Source organism: Bombina bombina, chromosome 3, assembly GCF_027579735.1.
Source record: "Bombina bombina isolate aBomBom1 chromosome 3, aBomBom1.pri, whole genome shotgun sequence".
NCBI classification, from domain to species: Eukaryota; Metazoa; Chordata; class Amphibia; order Anura; family Bombinatoridae; genus Bombina; species Bombina bombina.
The window spans coordinates 983,275,335-983,302,483 of record NC_069501.1 but is presented as its reverse complement, the minus strand read 5'-3'; the positions used below and the strand labels follow the sequence as shown (position 1 = coordinate 983,302,483).

General features: G+C 38.2%; 1 protein-coding gene across 1 annotated transcript; it reads right to left on the bottom strand.

Moving 5' to 3' along the window:
- Positions 1–496: 496 nt before the first annotated feature.
- On the bottom strand, positions 497–26,954 carry BLOC1S1 (biogenesis of lysosomal organelles complex 1 subunit 1). The gene is made up of 5 exons (XM_053708090.1): positions 26,855–26,954; positions 20,794–20,907; positions 16,523–16,595; positions 3,345–3,477; positions 497–1,982 (listed from the first exon to the last, which is right to left on the bottom strand). The coding sequence occupies exons 2-5, from the start codon at positions 20,852–20,854 to the stop codon at positions 1,872–1,874; spliced, it is 378 nt and encodes a 125-aa protein (XP_053564065.1). The 5' UTR covers positions 20,855–20,907; positions 26,855–26,954; the 3' UTR covers positions 497–1,871.
- Positions 26,955–27,149: the final 195 nt, after the last annotated feature.

The window sequence follows — 27,149 nt, the reverse complement described above, 5'->3', positions numbered from 1 at the left end:
GAGAATGAAACTAATTTGATAATAGAAGTAAACTGGAAAATTGTTTAAAATTGTATGTTCTACCTATATCATGAAAGAAAATGTTTTGGTTTAATGTCCCTTTAAATGATGCATGTGATTGAGACTGTCCCAACTGCATATTTCAAATGATTTATTATATTTATTATTATTTATTATATATCTTCTGCCACCTGGTGAATTAAAAAATGTTCATCATAAGCAAGACCGGACAGCCTGGCAGAGCAATGTAAAGGGGTTGTTCTAGAATAGAAACTAAAAGTAGAAGTGACATAGAATGGTACCCAATTTTAAAAACTCTGTTTTTTAGTTAAACAGGTTTACAAAACGGGCTAAAAAGTAAACAATTTGTCAGTAAAGCCAGATGACCCAGTCGCTAAAAGAATTAGCAGAATAGGTAATGTTAATGACCTAATTATCCTGAAAGAGGAAAATAATAACGCTATAATAAATTGTAATAAAAAACAGAAAATGTGTATTCTGATGTTAGAAAAGTTTATATAGAAGTTTGTATAGATATACAGAAGAGCAATAAACCATAAAGTAAGTAAACAAGGATTTTTGTTTAAGATGTATTCTATTACAATGCATTTAAAGAGATAGTAATGTAATTTTCTATCAATACATCAGAAATTGTTCACTGCATTGCAAAAGATCTGAATACAACATTTTGAAACTGTATGCAGTTTTGCAGAGTCAAGACACACCCCCTGAAAAGCTACTTTGTTTCTTATTTCCTTCGCTTTGGCCAATAGGAATTTATATAAACAAGCACCTCCACCTACCAACCAATCACTGTGAAGCATGTAGGTTCTGAATTCTACAGAATGCACTCCAGCCTCTCTAGGTAGAATGGAAACAGTACAATAGTCTGCGTTAAATTACAGGAAAAGCAGGGAAAATAAACAATGAAAGGGTATTGAAGAGATTTTTTTTTGTAACTATACAAAACTGAACATTTTACTAGGAAATAAATTGCAGAGTTACTGTGCCTTTAAGTAAATTTTAAAAACTCTGACAAAAAAAGTACTGTAAGAGAAAATTTAGTGCAAATGACTAAGGTAACCTTAAACAACCTACTATATACTGTGTTTAGCAATTGGGGGAAGACGTATTATTGGTCAACATATTTGCTAACTCGGTTCTTTGGCATTAACCAGTTTTCTGGAGTGGACAAATGCAGTGGAGTAGTATATGTGTAAATGTATAGCACATATTTATTTATATTCATTTACAGAGTCATCTCCATGAAATCCCACTCATGACATTACTTAAAGCTTCAGTGCAACAGATCCATGTAACACTGGGTTATTAATTAACAAATTGTTCAACACAAGCAAAGGAATTTAGTGTCTCTAAACATAAAGGCTTAATTATCAGAGTTTATTTCAATAGTATAAACACATATTAAAGTTCTACTATTATAAAATGCTCTTAAGCCATATGCATAAAAAAAATCAAACTAAATACCAAAAGGACAAGGTTCTTAAATAGTGGGATTCAGCAAAAACTTTACAACAAATATGCATTTCCTACAATGCCCTTAGAGAAAGGCCAGAGATGATCAGGATTTACTACTGCAATAACACTGATAAAATGGTGCATAGCACAACGGTGTGGCCAGAATATTACAAGCAGAATTTGGCACTGCTGCATTTTCTTATATTTAAATATTACGTAGGAATTGAAGTTTAGCTGTTCCATTAGCTGCAGACAAGGCAGTAATGTGCGGCCTTACAATGCAATACAAGGAATGGCGACATTTATATGTGAAATAATGCACAGTGAGGCTTTTCAGCTGAAACACTGTTAGATACTGATGATCTGTAGCTCAGTCTTTATTCTGAAACCAATCAGGAAGCAGAAGTCTGAAGTTGTCCTTTATATACATATTCCAAAGCAGTTGCTATTATGCGCATGTCTTTTTCAATGCTTCTCGCCCAGTTCTCAACATCACCGATCTCCTACAAAATAAATATCAAATGAAAATGTTGTGCATATAACTGTATTGCTTAGGTTTCCTGTCCACTAAAGATAAAAAGCATAACTACAGCAAAGTAGTGTCGTTCCTATTTATTTGTGCTTAATCTCTTCCCAACCTACGTGTAATTCCACAAATTTTCCTGAAGATGGTGCTATAAGCATGTGAGCAAACACCTCACTGAATTCTTTGAAATAACGCCTGTGAAATTACCAGTGAAATCATTTAAATAAAGCCAAATGCTTCACATCATCGCCACTCTTTCACATATATATGCATAGTACATATCCACAATAGAGCGCTGCACTACAAACATTTGCACACAAAAAAATGTTTTAACAGCATTTAAATGGTCACCGTGCTAGCACTTCGCAGGGTTTTGCAAATCAAAAGTAGACCATTTATGCACTCTTTCAAACCACTATGTATTTTTATCTTATCTACTTTGCCATGGCTAGGGCCAGATGCATGCTACTGCAGTCACCTAAGCAGCCACATTGCCACAGTGGTCCCATCAGATTATATTACATATATATCATACACACATACACACATATACATACACAGGGTGAAGGTTTGTGTCTACAATGAACATACTAAAATTATGAAATAATTTTAAGAATGGCAGAGATGGGCACGTCCCTTAACGGTCCAATAACAGGACTAGCACAGATAATTCAACCGATTCTTGTAAATATTATAAATACCAACAGGCAAGCTAATCATGTCCTATAACATATTTATTGCATGGCTAGAAATATTATTTAGCCGGTACAGAAAGAATTGTCTGACCGTCCGGTAGCTCTAGCAAAGCAACTTAATATAGGATACATATATTATGATAGAAAGATAGAGACACAGGCTTATTTAATAAGAACAAGAAGCTATAATTTAATGGGTTTAAAACATTTCTAAGCAACTAATGTTGAAGCTTAAATGTTGTGATATGTGAAGCATGAAAAAAAAGTCTATGAAAGTAACCACTTCCCCCTTCAATAGGCCTAAAAGCACAGCTGCCTCCAACCCTTTCTGTTGCCCTCCAATTGAGCATTCCCAAACATTACTCACTTATTGTGTATTGGCTGTGTGTTTGGTCATTCTGGAGCTTATAGGAAAACAAGCATAAAAGAGAGAGTATCTGCATGCACCAGTGCAGTTGGTATAACACACACACAATATATGTATAGGTAGAAGTAACTTAGGGATATATAGGTCCCCAACTGTAATCCAGGATCCCGTTGTTGCTAGTCACACCCCTGCTAGGTGCATAACCTACAGTGCATAGAATTCAAACTTCACTAAAAATGAATCACATTAAGGCTAAGCAATGATAAACAGGACTTACCTTTAGGGCCTGATTAAAGTTCTCCACCAAACTGATCCATTGTGTTGTCTGCTTTGCAAACTGCGCAGCTTGTATCTGAAGAGTCTTTACCTCATGGTCCAGTTTCCGTTGGTTTACATAAGCTTGTGCGACACTAGTTTAAAAAAAAACAAAAAACAAATAATATACAAAAAACAGAATTTATGCTTACCTGATAAATTACTTTCTCTTACGGTGTATTCAGTCCACTGATTCATCCTTACTTGTGGGATATTCTCAATCCCTACAGGAAGTGGCAAAGAGAGCACACAGCAAAGCTGTCCATATAGCTCCCCTCAGGCTCCGCCCCCCCAGTCATTCGACCGACGGTTAGGAGAAAAAGGAGAACCATAGGGTGCAGTGGTGACTGTAGTTATTTTAAATTAAATTTGAACCTGACTAAACGTCAGGGCGGGCCGTGGACTGAATACACCGTAAGAGAAAGTAATTTATCAGGTAAGCATAAATTCTGTTTTCTCTTACTTGGTGTATTCAGTCCACGGATTCATCCTTACTTGTGGGATACCAATACCAAAGCTTTTAGGACACGGATGAAGGGAGGGAACAAGTCAGGTCACCTAAACAGAACAAAACCTTTCTCACAAAAATAGCCTCCGAAGAAGCAAAAGTATCGAATTTGTAAAATTTGGCGAATGTATGCAGTGAAGACCAAGTCGCTGCCTTACAAATCTGTTCAACAGAAGCCTCATTCTTGAAAGCCCATGTGGAAGCCACAGCTCTGGTCGAATGAGCTGTAATTCGTTCAGGAGGCTGCTGTCCAGCAGTCTCATAAGCCAATCGGATGATGCTTTTCAGCCAAAAGGAAAGAGAGGTAGCAGTCGCTTTCTGACCTCTCCTCTTACCAGAATAGACGACAAACAAGGATGATGTTTGTCTGAAATCTTTAGTTGCTTTTAAATAGAATTTTAAAGCACGAACCACGTCAAGATTGTGTAAAAGTCGTTCCTTCCTAGAAACTGGATTAGGACACAGAGAAGGAACAATAATTTCCTGGTTAATATTCTTATTAGAAACCACTTTTGGAAGAAAACCAGGTTTGGTACGCAAAACAACCTTATCTGCATGGAATACCAGATAGGGTGAATCACACTGCAAAGCAGACAATTCAGAAACTCTTCGAGCAGAAGAAATGGCTACCAAAAACAAAACTTTCCAAGATAATAACTTAATATCTATGGAATGTAAAGGTTCAAACGGAACCCCTTGAAGAACTGAAAGAACTAAATTTAGACTCCAAGGAGGAGCCACAGGCTTGTAAACAGGCTTGATTCAAACTAGGGCCTGTGCAAACACCTGAACGTCTGGTACAGCTGCCAGGCGCTTATGTAACAGGACAGAGCAGATATCTGTCCCTTTAAGGAACTAGCTGACAGACCTTTCTCCAATCCTTCTTGGAGAAAAGCCAGTATCCTTGGAATCCTAACCTTACTCCACGAGTAACCCTTGGATTCACACCAACCAAGATATTTCCGCCATATCTTATGGTAAATTTTCCTGGTGACAGGCTTTCTGGCCTGTATCAGTGTGTCTATAACTGATTCAGAGAAACCACGCTTAGCTAGGATTAAGCGTTCAATCACCAAGCAGTCAGTTGCAGAGAAACTAGATTTGGATGCTTGAAAGGACCTTGAATTAGAAGATCCTGCCTCGATGGCAGTTTCCATGGTGGGACCGATGACATGTCCACTAGGTCTGCATACCAAGTCCTGCGTGGCCACGCAGTCGCTATCAGAATTACCGAAGCCTTCTCCTGTTTGATTCTGGCTATTAGCCGAGGGAGAAGAGGAAACGGTGGAAAGACATAAGCTAGACTGAATGACCAAGGCGCTATTAAAGCATCTATCAATGCCGCCTTGGGATCCCTGGATCTGGATCCGGATCCGTAAAGGGGAAGTTTGGTGTTCTGACGGGACGCCATCAGATCCAATTCTGGAATGCCCCATAGCTGGGTCAGCTGAACAAAAACCTCCGGGTGGAGTTCCCACTCCCCCGGATGAAAAGTCTGACGACTTAGAAAATCCGTCTCCCAGTTGTCTACCCCTGGGATGTGAATTGCAGATAGATGGCAGGAGTGATCTTCCGCCCATTTGATGATCTTGGATACTTCCTTCATCGCTAGGGAACTCTTTGTTCCTCCCTGATGATTGATGTACGCTACGGTCGTGATGTTGTCCGACTGAAATCTGATGAATTTGGCCTCCGCTAGTTGAGGCCATGCTTGGAGCGTGTTGAATATCGCTCTCAGCTCCAAAATGTTTATCGGGAGAAGAGATTCTTCCCAAGACCATAGACCCTGAGCCTTCAGGGAGTTCCAGACCGCACCCCAGCCTAACAGACTGGCGTCGGTAATGACAATGATCCACTCCGGTCTGCGGAAACTCATTCCCTGAGACAGGTGAACTTGAGACAACCACCAGAGAAGAGAGTCTCTGGTTTTCTGGTCCATTTGTATTTGAGGAGATAAATCTGCGTAATCCCCATTCCACTGCTTGAGCATGCACAGTTGCAGTGGTCTGAGATGAATTCGGGCAAAAGGGACTACGTCCATTGCCGCCACCATTAAACCAATTACCTCCATGCACTGAGCCACAGAAGGCCGAGGAATGGAATGAAGAGCTCGGCAGGTGTTCAACAGTTTGGACTTCCTGACCTCTGTCAGAAAGATTTTCATTTCTACCGAGTCTATTAGTGTTTCCAAGAAAGGAAACCTGGTAAGCGGGGACAAAGAACTTTTTTCTACGTTCACCTTCCACCCGTGAGACCTTAGAAAGGCCAGAACAATGTCCGTATGAGCCTTGGCTCTGTGGAAAGACGACGCCTGTATTAATATGTCGTCTAGGTAAGGTGCTACTGCAATGCCCCGCGGTCTTAGCACCGCCAGAAGGGACCCTAGCACCTTTGTGAAAATTCTGGGAGCGGTGGCCAACCCGAAAGGAAGGGCCACGAACTGGTAATGTTTGTCCAGAAAGGCGAACCTTAGGAACTGATGGTGATCTTTGTGGATAGGAATATGTAGGTACGCATACTTTAGATCCACGGTAGTCATATATTGACCTTCCTGGATCATCGGCAAGATTGTCCGAATGGTTTCCATCTTGAAAGACGGAACTCTGAGGAATTTGTTTAGAATCTTTAGATCCAGGATTGGCCTGAAAGTTCCCTCCTTTTTGGGAACTACGAACAGGTTTGAGTAAAAGCCCAGTCCTTGTTCTGCAATTGGAACTGGGTGTATTACTCCCATTTTTAGGAGATCTTCTACACAGCGTAAGAACGCCTGTTTCTTTGTTTGGTCTGAAGACAAACGAGAACTGTGAAACCTTCCCCTTGGGGGAGAATCCTTGAATTCTAGAAGGTACCCCTGAGCAACTATTTCTAATGCCCAGGGATCCGGAACGTCTCTTGCCCAAGCCTGAGCAAAGAGAGAAAGTCTGCCCCCTACTAGATCCGGTCCCGGATCGGGGGCTACCCCTTCATGCTGTCTTGGTAGCAGGAGAAGGCTTCTTGGCCTGTTTACCCTTATTTCAGCCCTGCAATGGTTTCCAAGTTGCTTTGGGCTGGGAAGCGTTATCTTGCTTTGCGACAGCAGAGGTTGCAGCAGGTCCGCTCCTGAAGTTGCGAAAGGAGTGAAAATTAGCCTTGTTTTTGGCCTTAAATGGCCTATCTTGTGGAAGGGCATGACCCTTGCCCCCAGTGATATCTGAAATAATTTCTTTCAGCTCTGGGCCGAAAAGGGTCTTCCCCTTGAAGGGAATATTTAACAGTTTTGTTTTGGATGACACATCCGACGACCATGATTTGAGCCAAAGCGCCCTTCGCGCCATGATGGCAAAACCTGAGTTTTTCACCGCTAGTTTAGCTAACTGGAAAGCGGCATCAGTGATAAAAGAATTAACCAGCTTTAGAGTATGAATTCTATCCATGACCTCATCGTATGAGGTCTCCCTCTGGAGCGACTCCTCCAGGGCCTCGAACCAAAAAGCCACTGCAGTAGTTACAGGAATTATGCAGGCAATTGGTTGAAGTAGAAAACCTTGCTGAACAAAAATTTTCTTCAGCAATCCTTCCAATTTTTTATCCATAGGATCTTTGAAAGCACAACTGTCCTCTATTGGTATAGTTGTACGCTTAGCAAGTGTTGAAACAGCTAAGATAGGGGGGGGAAACAAAGGGTACACCTGGTCTCTCCCACTCCCTAGTCACAATATCCGCCACCCTCTTTGGGATCGGAAATGCGTCAATGTAAACAGGGACCTCTAAAAACATGTCCATCTTACACAATTTTTCTGGGACCACCATGGGGTCACAATCATCCAGCGTAGCTAAAACCTCCTTAAGCAGTACGCGGAGGTGTTCCAGCTTAAATTTAAACGCTAAGGAATCTGAATCTGCCCGCTGAGAAACTTTTCCTGTATCAGAAATTTCTCCCTCAGACAGACCTTCCCTCACTGATACTTCTGAGTTTTGTGAGGGTACTACAGATAAATTATCCACAGCGTCTGATTGCTCATCCTCTGTATTTAAAACTGAGCTATCGCGCTTTCTTGGAAAAACTGGCAGTTTGGATAAAAATGCTGCAAGGGAATTATCCATCACTGCTGCTAATTGTTGTAAAGTAATAGGGGCCAATGCGCTAGAGGTACTAGGCATCGCTTGCGCGGGTGTAACTGGTGTCGACACATGGGGAGAGGAAGAAGGACTATCCTCATTACCCTCTGTTAAAGAATCATCTTGGGCTACATTTTTAAGTGTCACTGGATGGTCTTTAAAATGCTTAGATGTTTTAGCACACTTTACACATAAATGCAATGGGGGTACCGCCATGGCTTTCAAACATAAAGAACAAGGTCTATCTGAAGTCTCAGACATGTTTGACAGACTTATACAGTACTACAATACAGAAAAAATCACTTTTTGAAAAAAACGTTACTGTGTCTTTAAATAATAAAAAGCACACACTTTTTTTCCAAATCACCAAAAAACATCTGATCTTTATGAAAATTTCACCACATGATCCTAATGCTTTGAAATGATTGCACACACATTTTCAAAACAATTAACCCCTTATTGACCAAACCGGAGCAAATTGTAGTAAACAACCGGTTTAACACACTACAGCACGGTGCCACAGTCTTTGCTGCAGCCCTACCTTCCCTTAGGGTTATTTGTAGCAGAAATATAAGCCTCCTTGATGTCCTCCTGCACTCTCAGTACTCTACACATGAAGCTGCATGAGCTGTCTTGAAAATCAACTGCGCAACTGAGGCGTGAAAATGAGGCCCCCTCCCCCTTCAGTCCAGAGTTATGGGGCCTTCCTAAGTCAGACTAGGCGTCTGATAATATGCCAGGCGAAATAAAAACCCCAAAAAGTGTTTACAACGCTTCAAACACTTAAATAAACATAATATTCCATCAATAAAATAATCGATTTAGCCCATCACAGTGTCTACCAGTACTTAAGCCCTTAACTGAAGCCATCCTTCTATACTGCATTTCAGAAAATGGCTTACCTTCCCTCATGGGGATTTCTGTCAGTCTTCTAGCATTACCAGGTCTTGTTAGAAATAAATGACTGAGCATACCTTAAGCAGTTAAGCCTGCAAACTGTTCGTCCCAACTGAAGTTCTCCTGTACGCAACAGTCCTGTGTGGGAACAGCAATGGATTTTAGTTACAACATGCTAAAATCTTTTTCCTCTCAGCAGAAATCTTCATCACTTTCTGCCTCAGAGTAAATAGTACAAACCGGCACTATTTTAAAATAACAAACTCTTGATTGAAGAAATAAAAACTACAAATCTAACACCACAAACTCTTTACCCTCCCGTGGAGATGCTACTTGTTAGAGCGGCAAAAAGAATGACTGGGGGGGCGGAGCCTGAGGGGAGCTATATGGACAGCTTTGCTGTGTGCTCTCTTTGCCACTTCCTGTAGGGATTGAGAATATCCCACAAGTAAGGATGAATCCGTGGACTGAATACACCAAGTAAGAGAAATACAGCCCCTGAATAATTTATGTATGAATAATGGATGTTCTACCACAGGTGAGCAAGGGCCAGTAAGTAACAACACATCAGTATTGTCTGCTTCTCTTATGTATTTTGATTACTTCTAACATGTTTTCTTCATTTAAATCCAGATTCTCTATGCAGCAAGCAGAAATATTGTCAAGTGCTTCTTCACATGGGATTTCTCTATTCCTATCCCTGTTATATTTTAAAGTGACCTACAGCTGCACTGCTCTGGAATGAGGGAATCCATGTTTAAAACAGATACTGGAAGCCAAAAGGTGAAACATTCTGAAGTGGAAACACCGGTAGGTGAGGGTTTCTGTGGAGAAATGTACAAATGGGCTATATAATGATCTGTTGTGAATCTGAATTAATATAACCACTAAGGGCTCGATTTATCAAAGCCCTATGGCTGCAAGTTCTCATAAGAACTTGCTCGCCGTAATTTAACAAGCAGCGGTCACCAGACCACCGCTTCCCTAACCTCTAAGGTGGCGAAATTTAATCTCCGCGGTCGAGTCCGACTGAGGAGATTGACAGCTCCTGCCTGCGCGTGATTGGCTGTGCGTGGGTAGGGGGCGGGATTGAGCGCGAGCGCAAAATTGCACTTGTGTGCAATGTGATTACCTGCGGGTAATTTCGCCCCGCTACAGTCGAGCTGAGGCGTACAGGGGCCCCTATCCGCCTCAGCTTTGATAAATCTAGCCCTGTGTCCTGCAATGGCATTTTTGTATGTTGTTTTAGAGGACAGGGTTACTGCTTTGATTGCTGCACTTGCTGAATTGTGGGATTCCCCTACAGCTTTGGATACCCATAATAGGAGAAAACGTGACGCAAGATGTTGGAACCGAGTGCCTCATGCTGTTTGTGTTTCTTCTATAGATAATACAATATCGCTGAGATTATCATAAAGCAATATTAACTAAGTACGTTTGTTTTTTTAAATGTGTCAAGAACATGTGTTAAACCTATAACTAGATCTTTAAAGGGACATAAAACAAGTTGGGGTAGAGACAAAATATAATAATATGTACTTTAATTACTTTACCTGCAAATATATACTGCAGTGCCTCGCCATTAACACTTTCTTTTAAGTGTCTGAATTGTACATCTAACTCCCCCCACATAATTCCTTTTATGGCTGCATATATATCCACCATTGATATGGTAGAATGCACGACTTTAACAGTCATTATCTGCTGGAGCATGCCTAGAAGCAAATAAGCTATTGTGAACTCATTTAAAATACAATGCCTGTGTTTCTGATGTTAAACACTGATAAGGGGGGTGGATCGGTCTACTCCAGAAAGCACAGCTATGTAAGTCATTTTGCTATTTTTACTTGATTAGCCCTTTTAGGATATGCACAGATCTCAACATGTTTTATGGCACTTTAATATTAGTACTTTAGACAAAGTAGCCAAAAACAGGAGGAAAGAAAATTAAAGGGACATTATAACGTGAATCTGTCCTAATCTAGATAGGGTTTTTTTTTTTAGCTGAAAAACATGTTTACAGATTTCCAAACCTTTCTAGCACTGGCCATTGTGAATGCAAGAGGAGTGCAGCTCACATCACATACTGTAACCTGCATTCACTATGTGCAATGTGCAGACAGACATGTAAATGGGATCATGTTTTAAAAAAAAAAAAGGAGATGAAAGTAATGTTTTTAAGGACAATATTTTGTCAAATTGTGTGTTTTAGTTTCGTTTTTTTTTTTTTTTTGTCTAATTAGCGCAACACAGTTTAATGATATGTCCCTTTAAGGCAAAATCATTTGAAAGTATTAACCAACAGCTAAGATAGGCAGCAGATTTATGCAAGCTACAATAGTGTATATGGCACTTTGTATCATATTCAAGGATTCATTTTTTTTTAATACTCTCGTAGTATATTGCAGACAAGTGTTTACATTTTCCAAGTGTAATAATTTGATAATGGAACATTTTGTCCAGCTGGGCACAAAACTAACTGCTGTGTGTCATGTGCAGAAGTGAGCTCAGCGACAATTATTAAGCATCAGACCATACAGGGAAGTGTCACATGTTCCCCTCTTGCTTCCTTCCCGTTTGGTCTCACCCAAACACACAAACTTGCTCCCCTAGACCCCACTGGGAGCTCCTAGAGGAAGCACTGACATCACACCGGTTAGGGGGCTGCAGTGTTTTCCTCTTGAAGCTTACAATGGATCTCTCTTACACGCATGTGTTTAATTACTAGATGCACTAACCAAATCACACTCACATTTGTCAGTTTAAGCCTAAGGCTGTAAATCAGGGATCAGAAAAATGCCTCTATCTGGCCACAATGAAACTAAACTACAATGTAATAGTGGCTCGTTTCTGTTTATTATCAGAATATATACACAGTATAAAAAGATAAATGCCTAGTGACTGGGTATTTAATTAGATATGAAGCACATTTTTTTTCTCATGATTCCAGTACAGCTTACAATTTTAACCAACTTTCCGATTTACTTTCTTGGTATAATTTTTTGAAGGATCAGCAATGCACTACTGGGAGCTAGCTGAACACATTAGGTGAGGCAATAACAAGAGGCATCTATGTGCAACCACCAATCAGCTGCTAGCCCTCAGTATTGCTTGCTGTTCATGAGCCTACCTAGGTATTATTTTCTATAAAGAATACTAATAAAATAAAGCAAATTTAGTAATAGAATAAATTGCATATTATGGATCTCTCTTTAAAGGGACATGATTCTTTCATGATTAAGAAAGCACATACAATTTTAAATACATTTACTTCAAGAGAAAAAAGCAAAATAGATAACAGAAGTAATTTGGAAAGTTGTATAAAATGGCATGCCATGTCTGAATCATGAAAGTTTAATTCCCAGTAAAAGATAAGTGCCCCTTAAAGGGACACTTACTTAAATATGTTAGAGTAAGTAATTTTAGCATCAGTGACCCTGTGAGTCTGTGTCTAACCCCCACAAACGGATTAAACACATTTTTAAAGCACCACTTGAAATCCACAGTGAAATGCTGGTACTAAACAGACATGGCTGGTGCGCTATTAGAGGGTGCAAACACATAGACTTGCAGGGTCAGTAGTGCTCTCATTATTTAAATGCTGCATTACAATGTCCCTTTAAAGAGACCAATATTTAAAAATATGCTCAATATGACAAACATTAAACAACGTTCTTCCTAGTTTCTAATGTATTGCTATACTCCAATAAGTTTTTGCTATAAGCAGCAGCAAACATTAGTTCACTACCTACGTTGATGACAAGCCGCCAACTGCAGAAACCTGCGACTGCCTATGGCTACATGTTGCACTGCAAATACAAATCTTACTTGCCCCAGAACACTGTACCGGTCACCCATGGGCACAAGATAATGCTGTAGCCATATCATAACGTTAGAGCAGGAGGAGCAATGTCTGTATGCACAGCTGATCGCAAATACCCTTTACATCTGTAGGCATGAGGTTGGAACACATACTGCATTTAGTTATATGTGATCTACAGAGGTGGGTTGTTTCTTCTGATTCCAGTATATCTTGTGCTTAAAGGGACATTCTAATGCACAAATGACCCGCTCTAATTTATTACAGAATGTAGTTTTTACATTACTATCTTCTTTGCAGAGGTTAAACACACAGTAAACTAGTTCAGTAATGCAACAATATGTGTGCAAAGTATAGTACGTAGCATCTGCATTCGAATGCCCCTTTTACATGCGTGTAAATAGCACAATGTTTCCAGTTCAATATAATGGTTTATGTGGAAATGCCAAGTGTAATCAGATGCTGTAATATATGATCTGATCTGGATCCTTAGCACTGGGGCAGATTATTAGAATTGTTGACATGTTTAAATGCATACAGAAAGATTTCATGCTTATTACTTTGTCTTGTTCCTTACTCCTCTTTCCTTCCCCCTTGTTCTTTTCCTGTTTTCAAATAGCTTCAACATAAAAAGTGAAAGATAATTGTGTAGCAAATCTGAGCTAATCTTCCAAACAGATGTCAATAACAATTCTATTGCTACAATCTTGGCATTATTCTGATATTGCTTAAAGGGACATTCCGGTCTAAATGTAAATGCACATAGATGAATTACATCTTTGAATAGAAACACATTTACAATATACATGTATTAGCAAATAAGCTTCTAGTAAAAGTTATCACTGTTTTAATGTTCACGTTATTCTCTGCACGTGAAGCATAGCTAGATATTCTCAGTGCACCAGTATTTTAAATACTGCAGCTGCTCAGAGCACCAGTAGGGCTGCTATCATGTTGGCAATGAGTACATTAAGTTATTACCAGATGGTTTAAGCATCTTAGGCTCTCTGAGCAAGGGCTGTTTTTAAAATGCTGGTGCACGGTGCATACTTAAAGGGACAGTCTAGTCAAAATTAAACTTTCATGATTCAGATAGGGCATGACATTTTAAACAACTTTCCAATTGACTTTTATCATTAAATTTGCTTTGTTCCCTTGGTGGTATTTTTGAAAAGCTAAACCTAACTAGGCTCAAACTGATTTCTAAACAGTTGAAAACCGCCTCTTAGCTCAGAGCATTTTGAAAGTTTTTCACAGTTAGACAGTGTTAGTTCATGTGTGTCATATAGATAACATTGTGCTCACTCCCGTAGAGTTATTTAGGAATCTGCACTGATTGGCTAAATTGCATGTCTTTCAAAAGCACTGAGTTAAGGAGGCAGTCTGCAGAGGCTTAGATATAAAGGTAATCACAGAGGTTAAACATACATTTATATAAATGGGGTGGTTATGCAAAACTGGGGAATGGGTAATAAAGGGCTTATCTATCTTTTAAAACAATAAAAATTCTGGTGTAGACTGTCCCTTTAAAGGGACATCAAACTCAAAAATGTTCTTTCGTGATTCAGACAGAGAATACAATTTTAAGCAACTTTCTAATTTACTTCTATTATCTAATTTGCTTAATTCTCTTGATATTCCGTCATAAAAAGCATATCTAGATAGGATCAGTAGCTGCTGATTGGTGGCTACACATAGATGACTTGTGTGATTGGCTCACCCATGTGCATTGCTATTTCTTCAACAAAGGATATCTAAAGAATTAAGCAAGTTAGGTAATTGCTGTAAATTGGAATGTTGTTTAAAATTGTATTATCTGTCTGAATCATGAAAGAAATTTTTTGGGTTTAGTGTCCCTTTAAATACTCATTTTAAACAGCTATAGCTTTTATTAGAAGCGTTTTTGATAACATATGTAAAACTGAAATGCATCCATGTGAATTTAAATTTTGTCTGGAATATCCTTTTAAATGAAGATAAAAGTGAATCTGACACTGCAGCAGTTCATTTTAAATTGATTTAACTGCAGTTTTGCAATGTTTGTGTTTATAAGGATGGTTCTAAAAGAATATGCTGGTAGGCTGTGTGCACAAGCATTGAGCATGCTTCTGGAGCAGTTACATCACACACACATGCACAAGGCTTGTTCATGGCTGCATGCCCAAGAAAGGTTATCAAAAATCTAACAAGAAGTGTCTTTTTGAAAATAGTACACAAATCTGTAACTGGGTTGTTATGTTAAGAGGTGTAGATCATATGAAAAATAATATTTAAAAAAAACAAAACTAGAAGATATGACAAATGACTGAGATCTAATATATACATTTATGATGTAACAACCCAAAGGTTAATTACAGACTCACTTTACTGTGAGCAACAAAAGAGTACCTGTCTTAGGGAACTATTATTTCAGACAACATGAAACTTGGTTAAAGGGACACTGAACCAAAAAAAAATATTTCGTGATTCAGATAGAGCATGCAATTTTCTAATTTACTCCTATTATTAATTTTTCTTCGTTCTATTGTTATCTTTATTTGAAAAATAATGCATCTAAGTTTTTTGGGGTTCAGAACTCTGGGCAGCACTTTTTTTATTGGTGGATGAATTTATCCACCAATCAGCAAGAACAACCCAGGTTGTTCACCAAAAATGGGCCGGCATCTAAACTTACATTCTTGCATTTCAAATAAAGATACCAAGAGAATGAAGAAAATTTGATAATAGGAGTTCATTGGAAAGTTGCTTAAAATTCCATGCTCTATCTGAATCGCGAAAGAAAAAGTTTGGGTTCAGTGTCCCTTTAACAGCAGTGTAGCAGGTTAGGCCGAAAAACTGCTACAATGTATAGGATAAGGTATTAGCAGCAGAGAAAGTGAGGTTATTTTAGGCCATTTGACAGATTATTAGTTAGGCCTCATATTGAATACTTTGTACAGAGCGTATCCCTTAATATTTCCAACAAAGGTGGTCAGGACAAACACCATATCTGTATTAAAAAATGCCTGCGGAATAAGTGTATCCTAAGCATTTATTAAGCTAAAACATCAGAGAATATGCTCAGACTCAATAGGCCTTCTGGTTATCTGCTGGGAACTACAGTGAATGTGATCTGCTGTGCGTTGCAATTTCATTTGTATGACCCTTTACATATCTGTATTTTTCAGTATCTCTTCAAAAACAAAATGCACACATACACATATCATTAGCCTTTACCTCTCCCTTACATTTAGCAGCCATGCCATACATTTCAATGTAATATTCTCCTAGCTTTATTATATGTGTGCAGTCTAAAGGGCAGTAACCTGCAATTTAAGTTGCCTTTGTTCAGTTAATAAGGATAGTTATACGATGGGCTTTAAATGGAGTTGGGCAGCCAAGCTTTAAAGGGACATTAAACACTGAATACATTTTATTTTCATAGTACTGAGGTAATGCCCGGCCTCCCTCTAGGCATGGGTGCCACCATGTTGAAATATGGCATTCATTACAGTGCAGTGAGGACGTGTTTTTATTAAATACACACTTAGCATTGCATTGTTTTGACTTTGCCGTCCCTTTAAGCACTCCTTTGCAGACTGAAAATATTAGAGAACATAAACTTGAACACAGTGTCCCAAAATCTGGCAGTTTTTGTCTTTGGGCTGTCAGTAAACTGTATCACCTTCATTGTATTCTTTATTGCCAAACACAGTATCTTGTGATTCCATAAAGTGAATTTGGATCTGCTTCTAATTTGCTATGTTTATAGAATTGTACTCAAAGGTGATTTGACTTTAAGTCTTCACACCTAGTGCATAACCGGACACTCACTTACCCCACATTTAGATGGTCTACCAGCGCCTCTGTTAATGACGTAGCTGCAGCAATAGCCTCCTTTCTTCTTTTCTCTGTTGACAACAAAATGCATTTTATATTTAGGATTAGGAAATCAGAGACTTTAGAAATGGTCAGGTGGAATGTTCCTAATCCTGTCTTTAATATAAAAATAAAAAATAAACAATTTTAATAAGGTTACAGTCATTTCTGGTTGGTGGAACATTGTCTTGAGTTGTAGTAGCATTTGAACAAATTCCTCAAATAAGCAGAAAACTCATAACTTTCATGCATTGGAACAGCTGAACAACAGTCAGTGCAACCATAACAAAACCAATGGAATATGTTAGCCTTACTGTGTAAAACAATTAGCACAGCCAGCTGTTCAATTCCAAGGAAAAAAACAAAGCAAGCTTTAGGCTGCCTGTGACTTCCAGTCTTTTTATTTGGGAACTACTGCTTCAAAGAACAATAACTCCGCATTATACACTTTATTCTGCATTCACTACTCAGGACAAGAGTGGAAAAATGACTAAGAACAGTGAATGGTTTTACTACACACCTGTTGCTCTCTATCAGAAGTGAGCTGATTTAACACAAGCAACAAGCCAGGGTGTCTAACATTCTCTACTACATAAGAATGGGGGGAAACTGGATCCTTAAAAATTAAAAATGCAACTCAACTATACAAGTAATCAGATCAGTGTAAATATATAAAGTAAAGGAAATCTTAACCTTAAGAGGTTTCTCCCAGATTCCATGTTTAAAAGGGACGCCAATGTCAAAATAAAACATTACTGATTCAGAAAAAACAGACAGTTTTAAAAGTCTTCCAAATTTACTTCATGTGTCAGTTTTTGCACAGTCTTTTTATATGCGCTCTGAGGCACCAGCTCCTACTGAGCATGTGCACATTATACACATATACTATTCTGTGATTGGCTGATGGCTGTCACATGAAACAGGGAGCCGGCAAATGGGGGGTAAAATAAATCTGTGTAAAAAAAATGTACTGCTTATTTAAAATTCATTAATGGTCCTTTATATGACAGAAGAAATGTTGGCATTTTAAACATATTAGATTTCAGATGTCATTGTATATTCAATCACATTTCCTTTTGAATGTCACCTCCCTTCTGCAGAAGTGTATTTACACTATCATGATGATGGAAGGTAGCAGCTCAGTAGCATTTCTTTATAGTGAGGGTGGCTGATAAATGCTATAGACTTCTAATATAAGTGGTAGAAGTAAACACAGTCAAATGAAATAGCTGTGATTTGCACACAACTATACCTAGGATTAATAAGTGTTCAGACAGGAATATCAGCAGACTAGATTAGTCTTCTGATTATTAGTTTCAACGACTGCTGTCGCCCGTAAAAACAACAAAGATATTTTCCCAGTAGTGGTCACACTGTTACCATAGCTATCATGGCTCCTGGAGGGTTACCTGCTAGGTTTTCTTGTAAGTGTCTAGCAACTGGGAAGTCCATGTAACATTTTTAAGTTTAGAGAGGGGACCTGGTACTTGCTCAAGTGTGCATCTTGTGGTTAGATGCAACTGAGATTGGAAAATTTACACAAAATAATCCCGCTCATATGAATGTGGTGTGAACTTGCACTCTGTACTTTACACAAGTACAGTAGGATAATGAAAAAGGGGACAAACATACTTTTTTTTTCTCTGCTGTATAATTATATATACATATATATCAGTATATACACACATATGCCTACATTCATATTCTCACAGTCTATTGGTGCTAAAAAGCAGCCTACTACCTGTAAATTATTGTGCAAGCATATATTGCTGCTTTCTGTTCCAATGTCCAACAGAGATATTCACCTCTAAACCACCAATTGCAAATAATAAGGTTGCTTGTCAGGAACAGCAACATTGATAATCAATGTTAAAGGGACAGTCAAGTCCAAAAAAAAACTTTAATGATTCAAATAGGGCATGTATTTTTAAACATCTTTCCAATTTACTTTTATCACCATTTCTGCTTTGTTCTCTTGTTATTCTTAGTTGAAAGCTAAACCTAGGAGGTTCATATGCTAATTTCTTAGACCTTGAAGGCCACCTCTAATCTAAATGCATTTTGACAGTTTTTCACCACTAGAGGGCATTAGTTCATGTGTTTCATATAGATAACATTGAGCTCTCGCACGTGCATTTACCGAGGAGTGGGCGCTGATTGGCTGCAATGCAAGTCTGTCAAAAGAACTGAAATAAGGGGGCAGTCTGCAGAGGCTTAGATACAAGGTAATCACAGAGGTAATTATAACTGTGTTGGTTATGTAAAACTGGGGAATAGGTAATAAAGGGATTATCTATCTTTTTAAACAACACAAATTCTGGTGTTGACTGTCCCTTTAACTTTAACTTAACTTTTGGGGAGATTGTGGGGGAAATTGAGCCAAAATCCTATTGCATAAGAAAATGTCAATCACACTATGAAGCTAATCACTTCTTCACACACTGACCTATATAGTGCCACAATAAAATGCTTAAAGGGACAGTCAACTTGATTGTTTTTATTGATTAAAAAGATAGATAACGCCTTTACTACCCATTTCTCAGCTTTGAGCAACCAACATTGCTATTGTTACCGATTTTCATATAACTGCATGTAATAGACACTACTATAAAGAAGAATATGCACAGATACTGATCTAAAAATCCAGTATAAAACCTTTTAAAAACTTACTTAGAAGCTCCCAATTTAGCACTGTTGATGAGGCTAGGCTGGGACAGCCACTGAAAGGGGCTGGGAAAGCAGAAAGAGTAGACTACCCCCTTCCCTGCATATGCAAAGACCTATTAGACAAACAGGAGCAAGCTGGAATCTGTAGACATCAGTATACATCTAGAACTTTGGGGGCTTGGTTAGGAGTCAGAAAATCAGCACAATTTTTAAAAAAAAATCAGCACAATTTTTAAAAAAAAATCAGCACAATTTTTAAAAAAAAAAAAATCAGCAAAACTATACATTTTTACAAAAACACTTCCAGATGGTATATAAATGGATCATCAACAAAACATTTATGCAAAGAAAAATTTCTGCAGGCTGCTTCTTATCTCAGTGCATTTTATCAGCTTTTCAAAGCCAGGCGGTGCTACTTCATGTGTACCATATAGATAACCATGTGCTCGCTCCTGTGGAGTTATTTATGAAGCAGTACTAATTGGCTAAGATGCAAGTTTGTAAATAGTACTGAGATAAGGGGCAGACTGCTGAGGGTTAGATACAAGGTAATCACAGTGGTAAAAAAATATATTAATATAACAGTGTTTGTTATGCAACACTGGGGAATGGGTAATAAATGGATTATCTATCTTTTTAAACAAACATTTTCGGGTAGACTGTCCCTTTAATTACAGAAAATTTAAATCTGTGCCATTAACGTTTCCATTGACTTATTATGACAGCTGCAGAGTATAAAATGTGCTGGAAATTGCTCCTACCGATTTTTTTTTTTTTTTTAAATTATAAATAAACATTTTAGTAGCTTTCTCACACCCCACTGGGAGTGTGATTTATTCTGCTGGCTCTTGTTTACATAGCTTTACTATAGCCATTACTTCAGTTTTAAAACATTTAGTATAGGTGGTGGTTGCAACAGACAAAAGCATCTATTTTAAATGAAAAAATTAAGGTAAATGCACTATTTGTAAAAAAATAAAAATATAGATGGGAGTGAGGTTGTCGAGTGCTTCATAGGTTATGCTTAGTATTTTGAATTTACAGTGTATGGGGAGCCGGTGTAGGGATGTAGATCGGTGACTTAGGTGGATGAGTCTAACTGAAGCATGCATGATAGATTGGAGGGGGGAGAGGCGATATTTAGTAATAGATTGCAGCATTAAAAACATGACAAAATAAGGAAATGAATTGGTGATTTATACTGTGAAACTACAAAAATACTATTTAGATCTACAAGTTTGAAAAATGTAGAGAGACAAATCAAAAAGCTTACATGGTAGAACAAAAATAGGTATATATAGTAATTATAAAATTATTACATAACATATTCACACTACCACTATGTATGCATCACAGTTTTAATGTATTATTTAATATTTGTATTTAGAGGTTAATTCTGGGAATGTGATCTTCATGGTCTTTACAAATATCTAATTATAAAGGTAAAAGGCAGAATTACTTTACCATGTAGCCCTTGTTCCAGCGAACAAAGAGGACCTGCTCAAGCTAATGTTACTTTTAGTCAAGTTAACCTTATTGTGAAAGTAAAAAGAAGCCACTCGCCTTGTAGCTCCTTCCTCTCGTTCTGCTTGGCCTGGTGCTCTTTCAGGAGACGGGAGAGCATGGCTGGATCTGCGAGAGCCTTCAACTGCAAAACCGCTAAACTCTTGTTGCCACCTAGTTTGGGGAGATAAAAAAAGAAAAGTTCATAGCAAAAATAATTAATCATGCAACCCAATGTGACATCAAAATACCAAAATCTGAGACTTAAACACAAAATGTTAATTACATTAGTGCATTTCAAATTTTACTAGAATCAATTTGCAATATACTTATATTTGCAAAATCCTTCAGAGAAAACGTATACATCATATACTGAGCATGCTCTGCAAGAGGCAAAGAGTGTAACTAGAAATCACTAGGCCCATAGGCTAAAATGTAGGTGTGCCACAATACCCTGTTCTAGAGTTACCACTGACCCTGGAATGCAGGTCTATCCCATGACGTCCTTCTAATACCCCTGGTTCCTCCTCACTATGGGACATCTTTCCACGCCTCCTACTCTCTTAACTTCTTGCAATGCATCCACAGCACCAGACGTGTCCTAGACTCTCTATGTCATTAAGGGGGAGCAGGTCTGGAAGAGGTGAATCTTAGACTGCAAAAGACCTGTGGGAGTGGCATTGAGAAGGCCACCCAGCAGAGCAGAATACTCAGCAGTGCTGCATGTTTGTCTTTCAGTGCAGTCTGACAGTTATTTGCCTGTCAAAGTGTGAACCCTACTGCAGTCTGAAGAATTATATTGTCCAATGTCATGTATACATATATAGCCCTATACAGAGGAACATCCCTTTTTCTGATCAGCAAGAGAAGAGGCATCTCAATGTGGCCTGAAAAGATAGATCTTCTGTAGTCTGTTAGAGGCCCCTATAATCACTTAGCTTGTCAGCAACTAGCATGTTTATAACTTACATACCACCCTCACATCATGCCACACACATCACGTTTCCTGAAGAAGAGTCCAGGAAAAGGCTAAGCAAAATATTGTAACCCTTCCAGATCCAAATATGCTCACACCCACACTTATTTAAAGAAGTATAGGCTAATAGCAAACATTAATACATCAGACCAGCTTTATTTAATGTTAAAAAGTGCATTAGCTCCCAATATAACGGACTCTAAAAAAGAAATGTTAGAGGAACCCTTCTCCCTACAAGAGATTATACAGACCATCAAAGAATTTGCTGTTGGGAAAAGTCCAGGAATAGATGGTTTTACCTCTAATTATTATAAAACATTTAGTGAGTCTTTGGCACCGAAACTTTTATTATATTTTAACTCAACAAGTACAGAACCCCTCTTAGCAAAGGAAATGCTAGAAGCAAAGATTATTGTCTTACATAAACCTGGTAAAGACCCTAAAATTCCAGCAAGCTATAGACCTATTTCTCTATTGAATAATGATGTAAAAATTTATGCCAAACTTATAGCAAATAGAATTAATAAAGTTTTACCAGAAATTATAAATCTAGATCAAGTAGGTTTCGTACCACGCAGAGAAGCAAGGGACAATACCATCAAGGCTCTATATTTAATAAAGTATGTTAAATTACATAAGATCAGAAAAGGCTTTTGACCGGCTAGACTGGTCTTTTCTAAGATTAACACTGAATAAATTTGGTTTTGGGGAAAAAATGATACAACGTATTTTCCATCTTTATGCATTCCCATCGGCTAAAATAAAAATTAATGGGGTACTTTCGGAGCCTCTTAACATCACAAACGGAACGAGACAGGGTTGTCCCCTATCCCCGTTATTATTTGTCCTTTCCATGGAGATTCTAGCTGCAAAAATTTGCTCGGATGAAAATATTACTGGCATAAAAATAGGGTCCCAAGAATTTAAGATATCTTTATACGCGGATGACGTGTTACTCACAATATCAGACCCGGTCAGATCTATTAAAAAATTAGATCAGATACTGCAGGAATTTGGAAGCTATTCAAATTTTCTCATTAATAAAACTAAATCGGAAGCACTTAAACTTGTAATGTCATCTAGTGACTATCGTGAATGTAAGGCGAGCAATACATATGCCTGGAAAGATTCTTCCCTGAAATATCTAGGGGTTCAACTATCAGCTGATGATACACGCCTTTTTTCAGAAAATTACTCTGTGTTAGCCGCTAAAATCCAATTAGATCTTAATTTATGGAGATCTAAAACAATATCATGGCTAGGGCGTATACATACTGTTAAAATGAATATCCTCCCACGTATCCTATATCTTTTTCAGACCATCCCTATTAATATTCCCTATACCTATTGTACTAAATTTCAGAAAATTATAAATTCTTTTATTTGGAACCAAACTAAGCCAAGAATTAAAGCTACTACACTTTATAAGACAAGATCAGAAGGAGGGCTAGGTGTACCAAATATTAGAAATTATCATAGAGCGATTACTCTACAAAGGATTCTAGATTGGCATATAAATCACAGGAATAAAGCGTGGGTACAGTTAGAAAATAATATCATAACGTTTCAACCAATGAATAAACTAATATGGTCATCAAGTAAAAGCAGACCGCTAAAAATTATGCAGTTCCCGATGATTAAGCACATCTTTGTAACTTGGGGGAAAATCACAACAGAGCATCCCTATATCTCAACTACACCATCACCTCTCCTCCCGATTACTAATAATGTGGAGTTTCAGGGAGGGCATATAGCTAGCTATTCTGGCCCTCTGAATCTAACTCAATCTACACCGATATGCCAATTTTTAGACAATGGGAAACTCAAACCCCAACAGGAGCTGTTAAATCTAACCAATGGCACTTTCGGCAATTGGTTAAAGTATTTGCAATTACAAAACTTTGTAGCATGCCACTTAGAGAAAGAAAAGTTGGTCAGACAACTGACCAATTTTGAAAAAATTTGTTATACTGAAACTCCAATTAGGAGAACTGTTTCATTCAGTTATAAACTCCTTAACAATTCAACAGAGTTTTTAAAACTGAGTTATATGCAAAAATGGGAGGTAGAGACAGGACGACAAATAGAAGAATCAGACTGGCGGTCTATATGCATTAATGTAGCTAGATCATCTTCTTCCTCTAACATCCAGGAACTAAATTATAAGATACTTACCAGATGGTATTTAACGCCAGCTAGGCTGCATAGCATATATCCTAATGCCTCCAATTATTGCTGGAGAGGTTGTGGTGGAGTAGGTAACATGCAACACATATGGTGGGATTGCCCCAGGGTAAAAAGTATGTGGGAACTAATTACAGGATATATTCAGCAGTTGAGTGGGAAGGAGGATTTAGAGTTGGATATATACATAGCACTATTAAATAAACCCATTAAAGGTATATGTAAAATAAGAGCCAAATTAATAATGTATGTATTAAATGGATTTAAATCCTTATTGGCCAGAAACTGGAAAAAAACAAATGTCCCGGGAGAGGAAATGCTAATTAATAGAATTAATGAGTTATTGTTGTTGGAAGAATATACATATTTAAGATCGAGTAGAGAAGAGGTTTTCCAGCTGATACGTTTCCAATGGGAGGAATTTAAACAAATCAAATTTAATGTGCTAGGATGGAGGGGGATTTCTTGGAGGGGTGAGGGAGGGGCCGGAGCAGAGGGGACAGGAGGTTTCAGGTAATCCCTTTTTTCTTTTTTCTCTTCCTCCCTCTTATTGTCAATGTTGGGTGAATGGACATTGGTTGTTGTAAGCAAGTGTTACTTCGATAGGAAGATTGTGCCATTAGATCCTGGTGGGCCAAGTGGCTCTTGCAAGGGTCCATACACGGGTACAACCTCAGCTTTCTTAAGATTTTCTTTTTTTTTTTTTTTTTCTCTATTATTATAGTTTCTTTTCTGTATTAATATTAAGCGATTTTCCGTGTGTTGATTCTGTTTTCCCTTTTTTTTTGTATTGTGTTTGTTTATAAAATAAAAAAAAAATTAAAAAAAAGTGCCTTAGCAACTCTCCAACATAATATTAATGTTCCAGCCACCACAGATGGCATTATCAACGATGCATGCAGTTGTTTTCACATGAAACCTCCAGGCACTACCTGAACTCACTGTAGTAGTTAATTAAACAAATATGGTTCAGCTAGGGCATACAATTTTAACCCCTTTGCCCATATGGACGTAGATCTACGTTATGCAGCACATAGCCCATTATACCATATAACATAGATCTACAACCATAATGCTGGAAGCCCTAGCAGTCTCAGTTGTCAAATGACAACCAAGACTTGCTGCCTTCCAGCATCTGCTTTCATATGGTAAAGGAGCATGAACCTTACTGTTGGTAATGATTTTGAAATCTGGCTTCATATGGTAACAGAGGGTTAAGGAAAAGAAAAAAGAAAACAAAAAACTGCTTACTGTCAGACTGTCTGCCAGTACCTAAGATGGTAGAGAGGAGGGGGGAGAGATCCCAAGGATATTTTTTGTTGGTGCACCACCAGGCTAACATTTTAGCCAATATTAAAGTGAAGGTAAACTTTGATGAATGAAAGCCCATTTATTAAAAATACTATTAAAAACAGGTGCACTTTCATTCATCAAAGTTTAGAAAGCAGCCGTTTTGTTTAAAAACGTACCGTTTTTCTTTTCACAGCCAGAGCATCTTCCCCCACCCGGAGATCCTCTCTTCACACGTCAGCAATGACTAATCCGGCTTCCTCCAATCACAGCTTTCCCCCCAGGGGAGTCATTGTCTAAGGCCATGCCGTGATTGGAGGAAGCCGGATTAGTCATTGCTGACGTGTGAAGAGAGGATCTCCGGGTAGGGGAAGCTGCTCTGGCTGTGAAAAGAAAAACGGTAAGTTTTTAAACAAAACAGCTGCTTTCTAAACTTTGATGAATTAAAGTGCCCCTGTTTTTAATAGTATTTTTAAAAAAACGGGCTTTCATTCATCAAAGTTTATCTTCACTTTAAGCTGAAATTAGCTAATATATAAAATGTTAAAAATTTGTATTGCACAAATTATCATTAAATACATTTACGTTAAATAATGCAATTAATTTGTGCTTTGAATAGCAGAAAATTATATAATATTAGGAAATATTTTACTACCCCCCACTCGGCTGGCAAAATTTTCAGTGGAGAACACAGAGATAGGAGGGTAATCAATACATTACAATACTATTGCCCTTACCAGTTAACTAATCAACCCCTTCACTGCCAAGAATTTCAGAAGTGTGATTTGCAGCTGCAATTAGCGGTCTTCTAATTACCATGCCGTCCTAAAAGCGCTGGCCTTTAACACCATTAGGATGGAATGGAACGTCCTACCTTATATGGCGTCCTACAGCCTCCCCCTTTGACGCAATCAAGAATCAGACTGGGGGCGTGCCTAGCAACATAGCCAGTCCCCCATGATCCGATCCTAGCCTTGAAATCACATGAGCACATCAACAATTGCGCAATTTCATTTTTACAGCAAGTGTTTACATTAGAACTTTGTGTGAATGTTTACAAATTGATGGCAGCATGAAGGGGCTGTTGTGTATTTAAATACAGTTAAACATAAGCAACAGTGCAATAATAAAATACTCTTAATACATATTTTTACACTTGATGTCACTTTAAGCCTAATACCCTGACCTCAAATAAAAGCAAATCTACACACACGTATTTATCAATGTGACGATTTTGAGGATTGTACCACACTTTGAGCAAAACAATAAGGCTGATGGATGCAACGCTGGTGAGGGAAATAAAGGGGCTATATACACAGTAAACTATTAATATAGCTTGTATCTCGCCCCATGGCAAGATTCTTATAAAGCAAAAATATTAGGTACGTGATTTGGAAGGTAAAAAAAGATATAGGTAACGTTTAAACAATAGTTGTACGGAATTAGCATTCAAATAAAACGTTCTGTATCAAAAGCTGATATGTTTTACTACTTGAGCACAATTATCACAGTGTATGCAGTTTGTAGGGCAATAACTGCGGTTTGGTGCCTGTTATGATCGTTCGTTTTGGAAATAACTATTATGTTCTTCCGTGCTGTCAGTGCATGTTTACGGTTTCTATTAGAACAGTAATAAGAAATCCGAAGTATGATCCGACCACATCTGCTTACTTATTTATGCAGCTCAATCAGTCAAAAATCCTGTTCCGCACAGCACTGTATCATATAGACTCCATAACAGCTACTTCCTGGTCTGCAGAGGAAGAACCAGCCCACTCACTGACGTCACAACTTCACGTCATAGGGGCTCGCCGAACTCAATTACACCCACCCATTAGACAGGTATTAGTTGCTGTAGGTTGCTTTGATGTGTTTGTGCTAACAGACCATCTAAACTTTACTGTTTCTTACAAATGTGATTCACACAATGCGTCCTTTTTTAAGGTTTACACTTTTTAATAGGAAT

Bases quoted from the DNA above. Each gene is read 5' to 3' on its own strand.
- BLOC1S1 (XM_053708090.1), bottom strand. From the start codon at position 20,854: ATGCTCTCCCGTCTCCTGAAAGAGCACCAGGCCAAGCAGAACGAGAGG. The intron at 3,478-16,522 runs GTAAGTGAGTGT...TTTTTAAACTAG, and splicing joins GTAGACCATCTAAATGTGGG to TGTCGCACAAGCTTATGTAA. The intron at 1,983-3,344 runs GTAAGTCCTGTT...TTTATTTTGTAG, and splicing joins ACTTTAATCAGGCCCTAAAG to GAGATCGGTGATGTTGAGAA.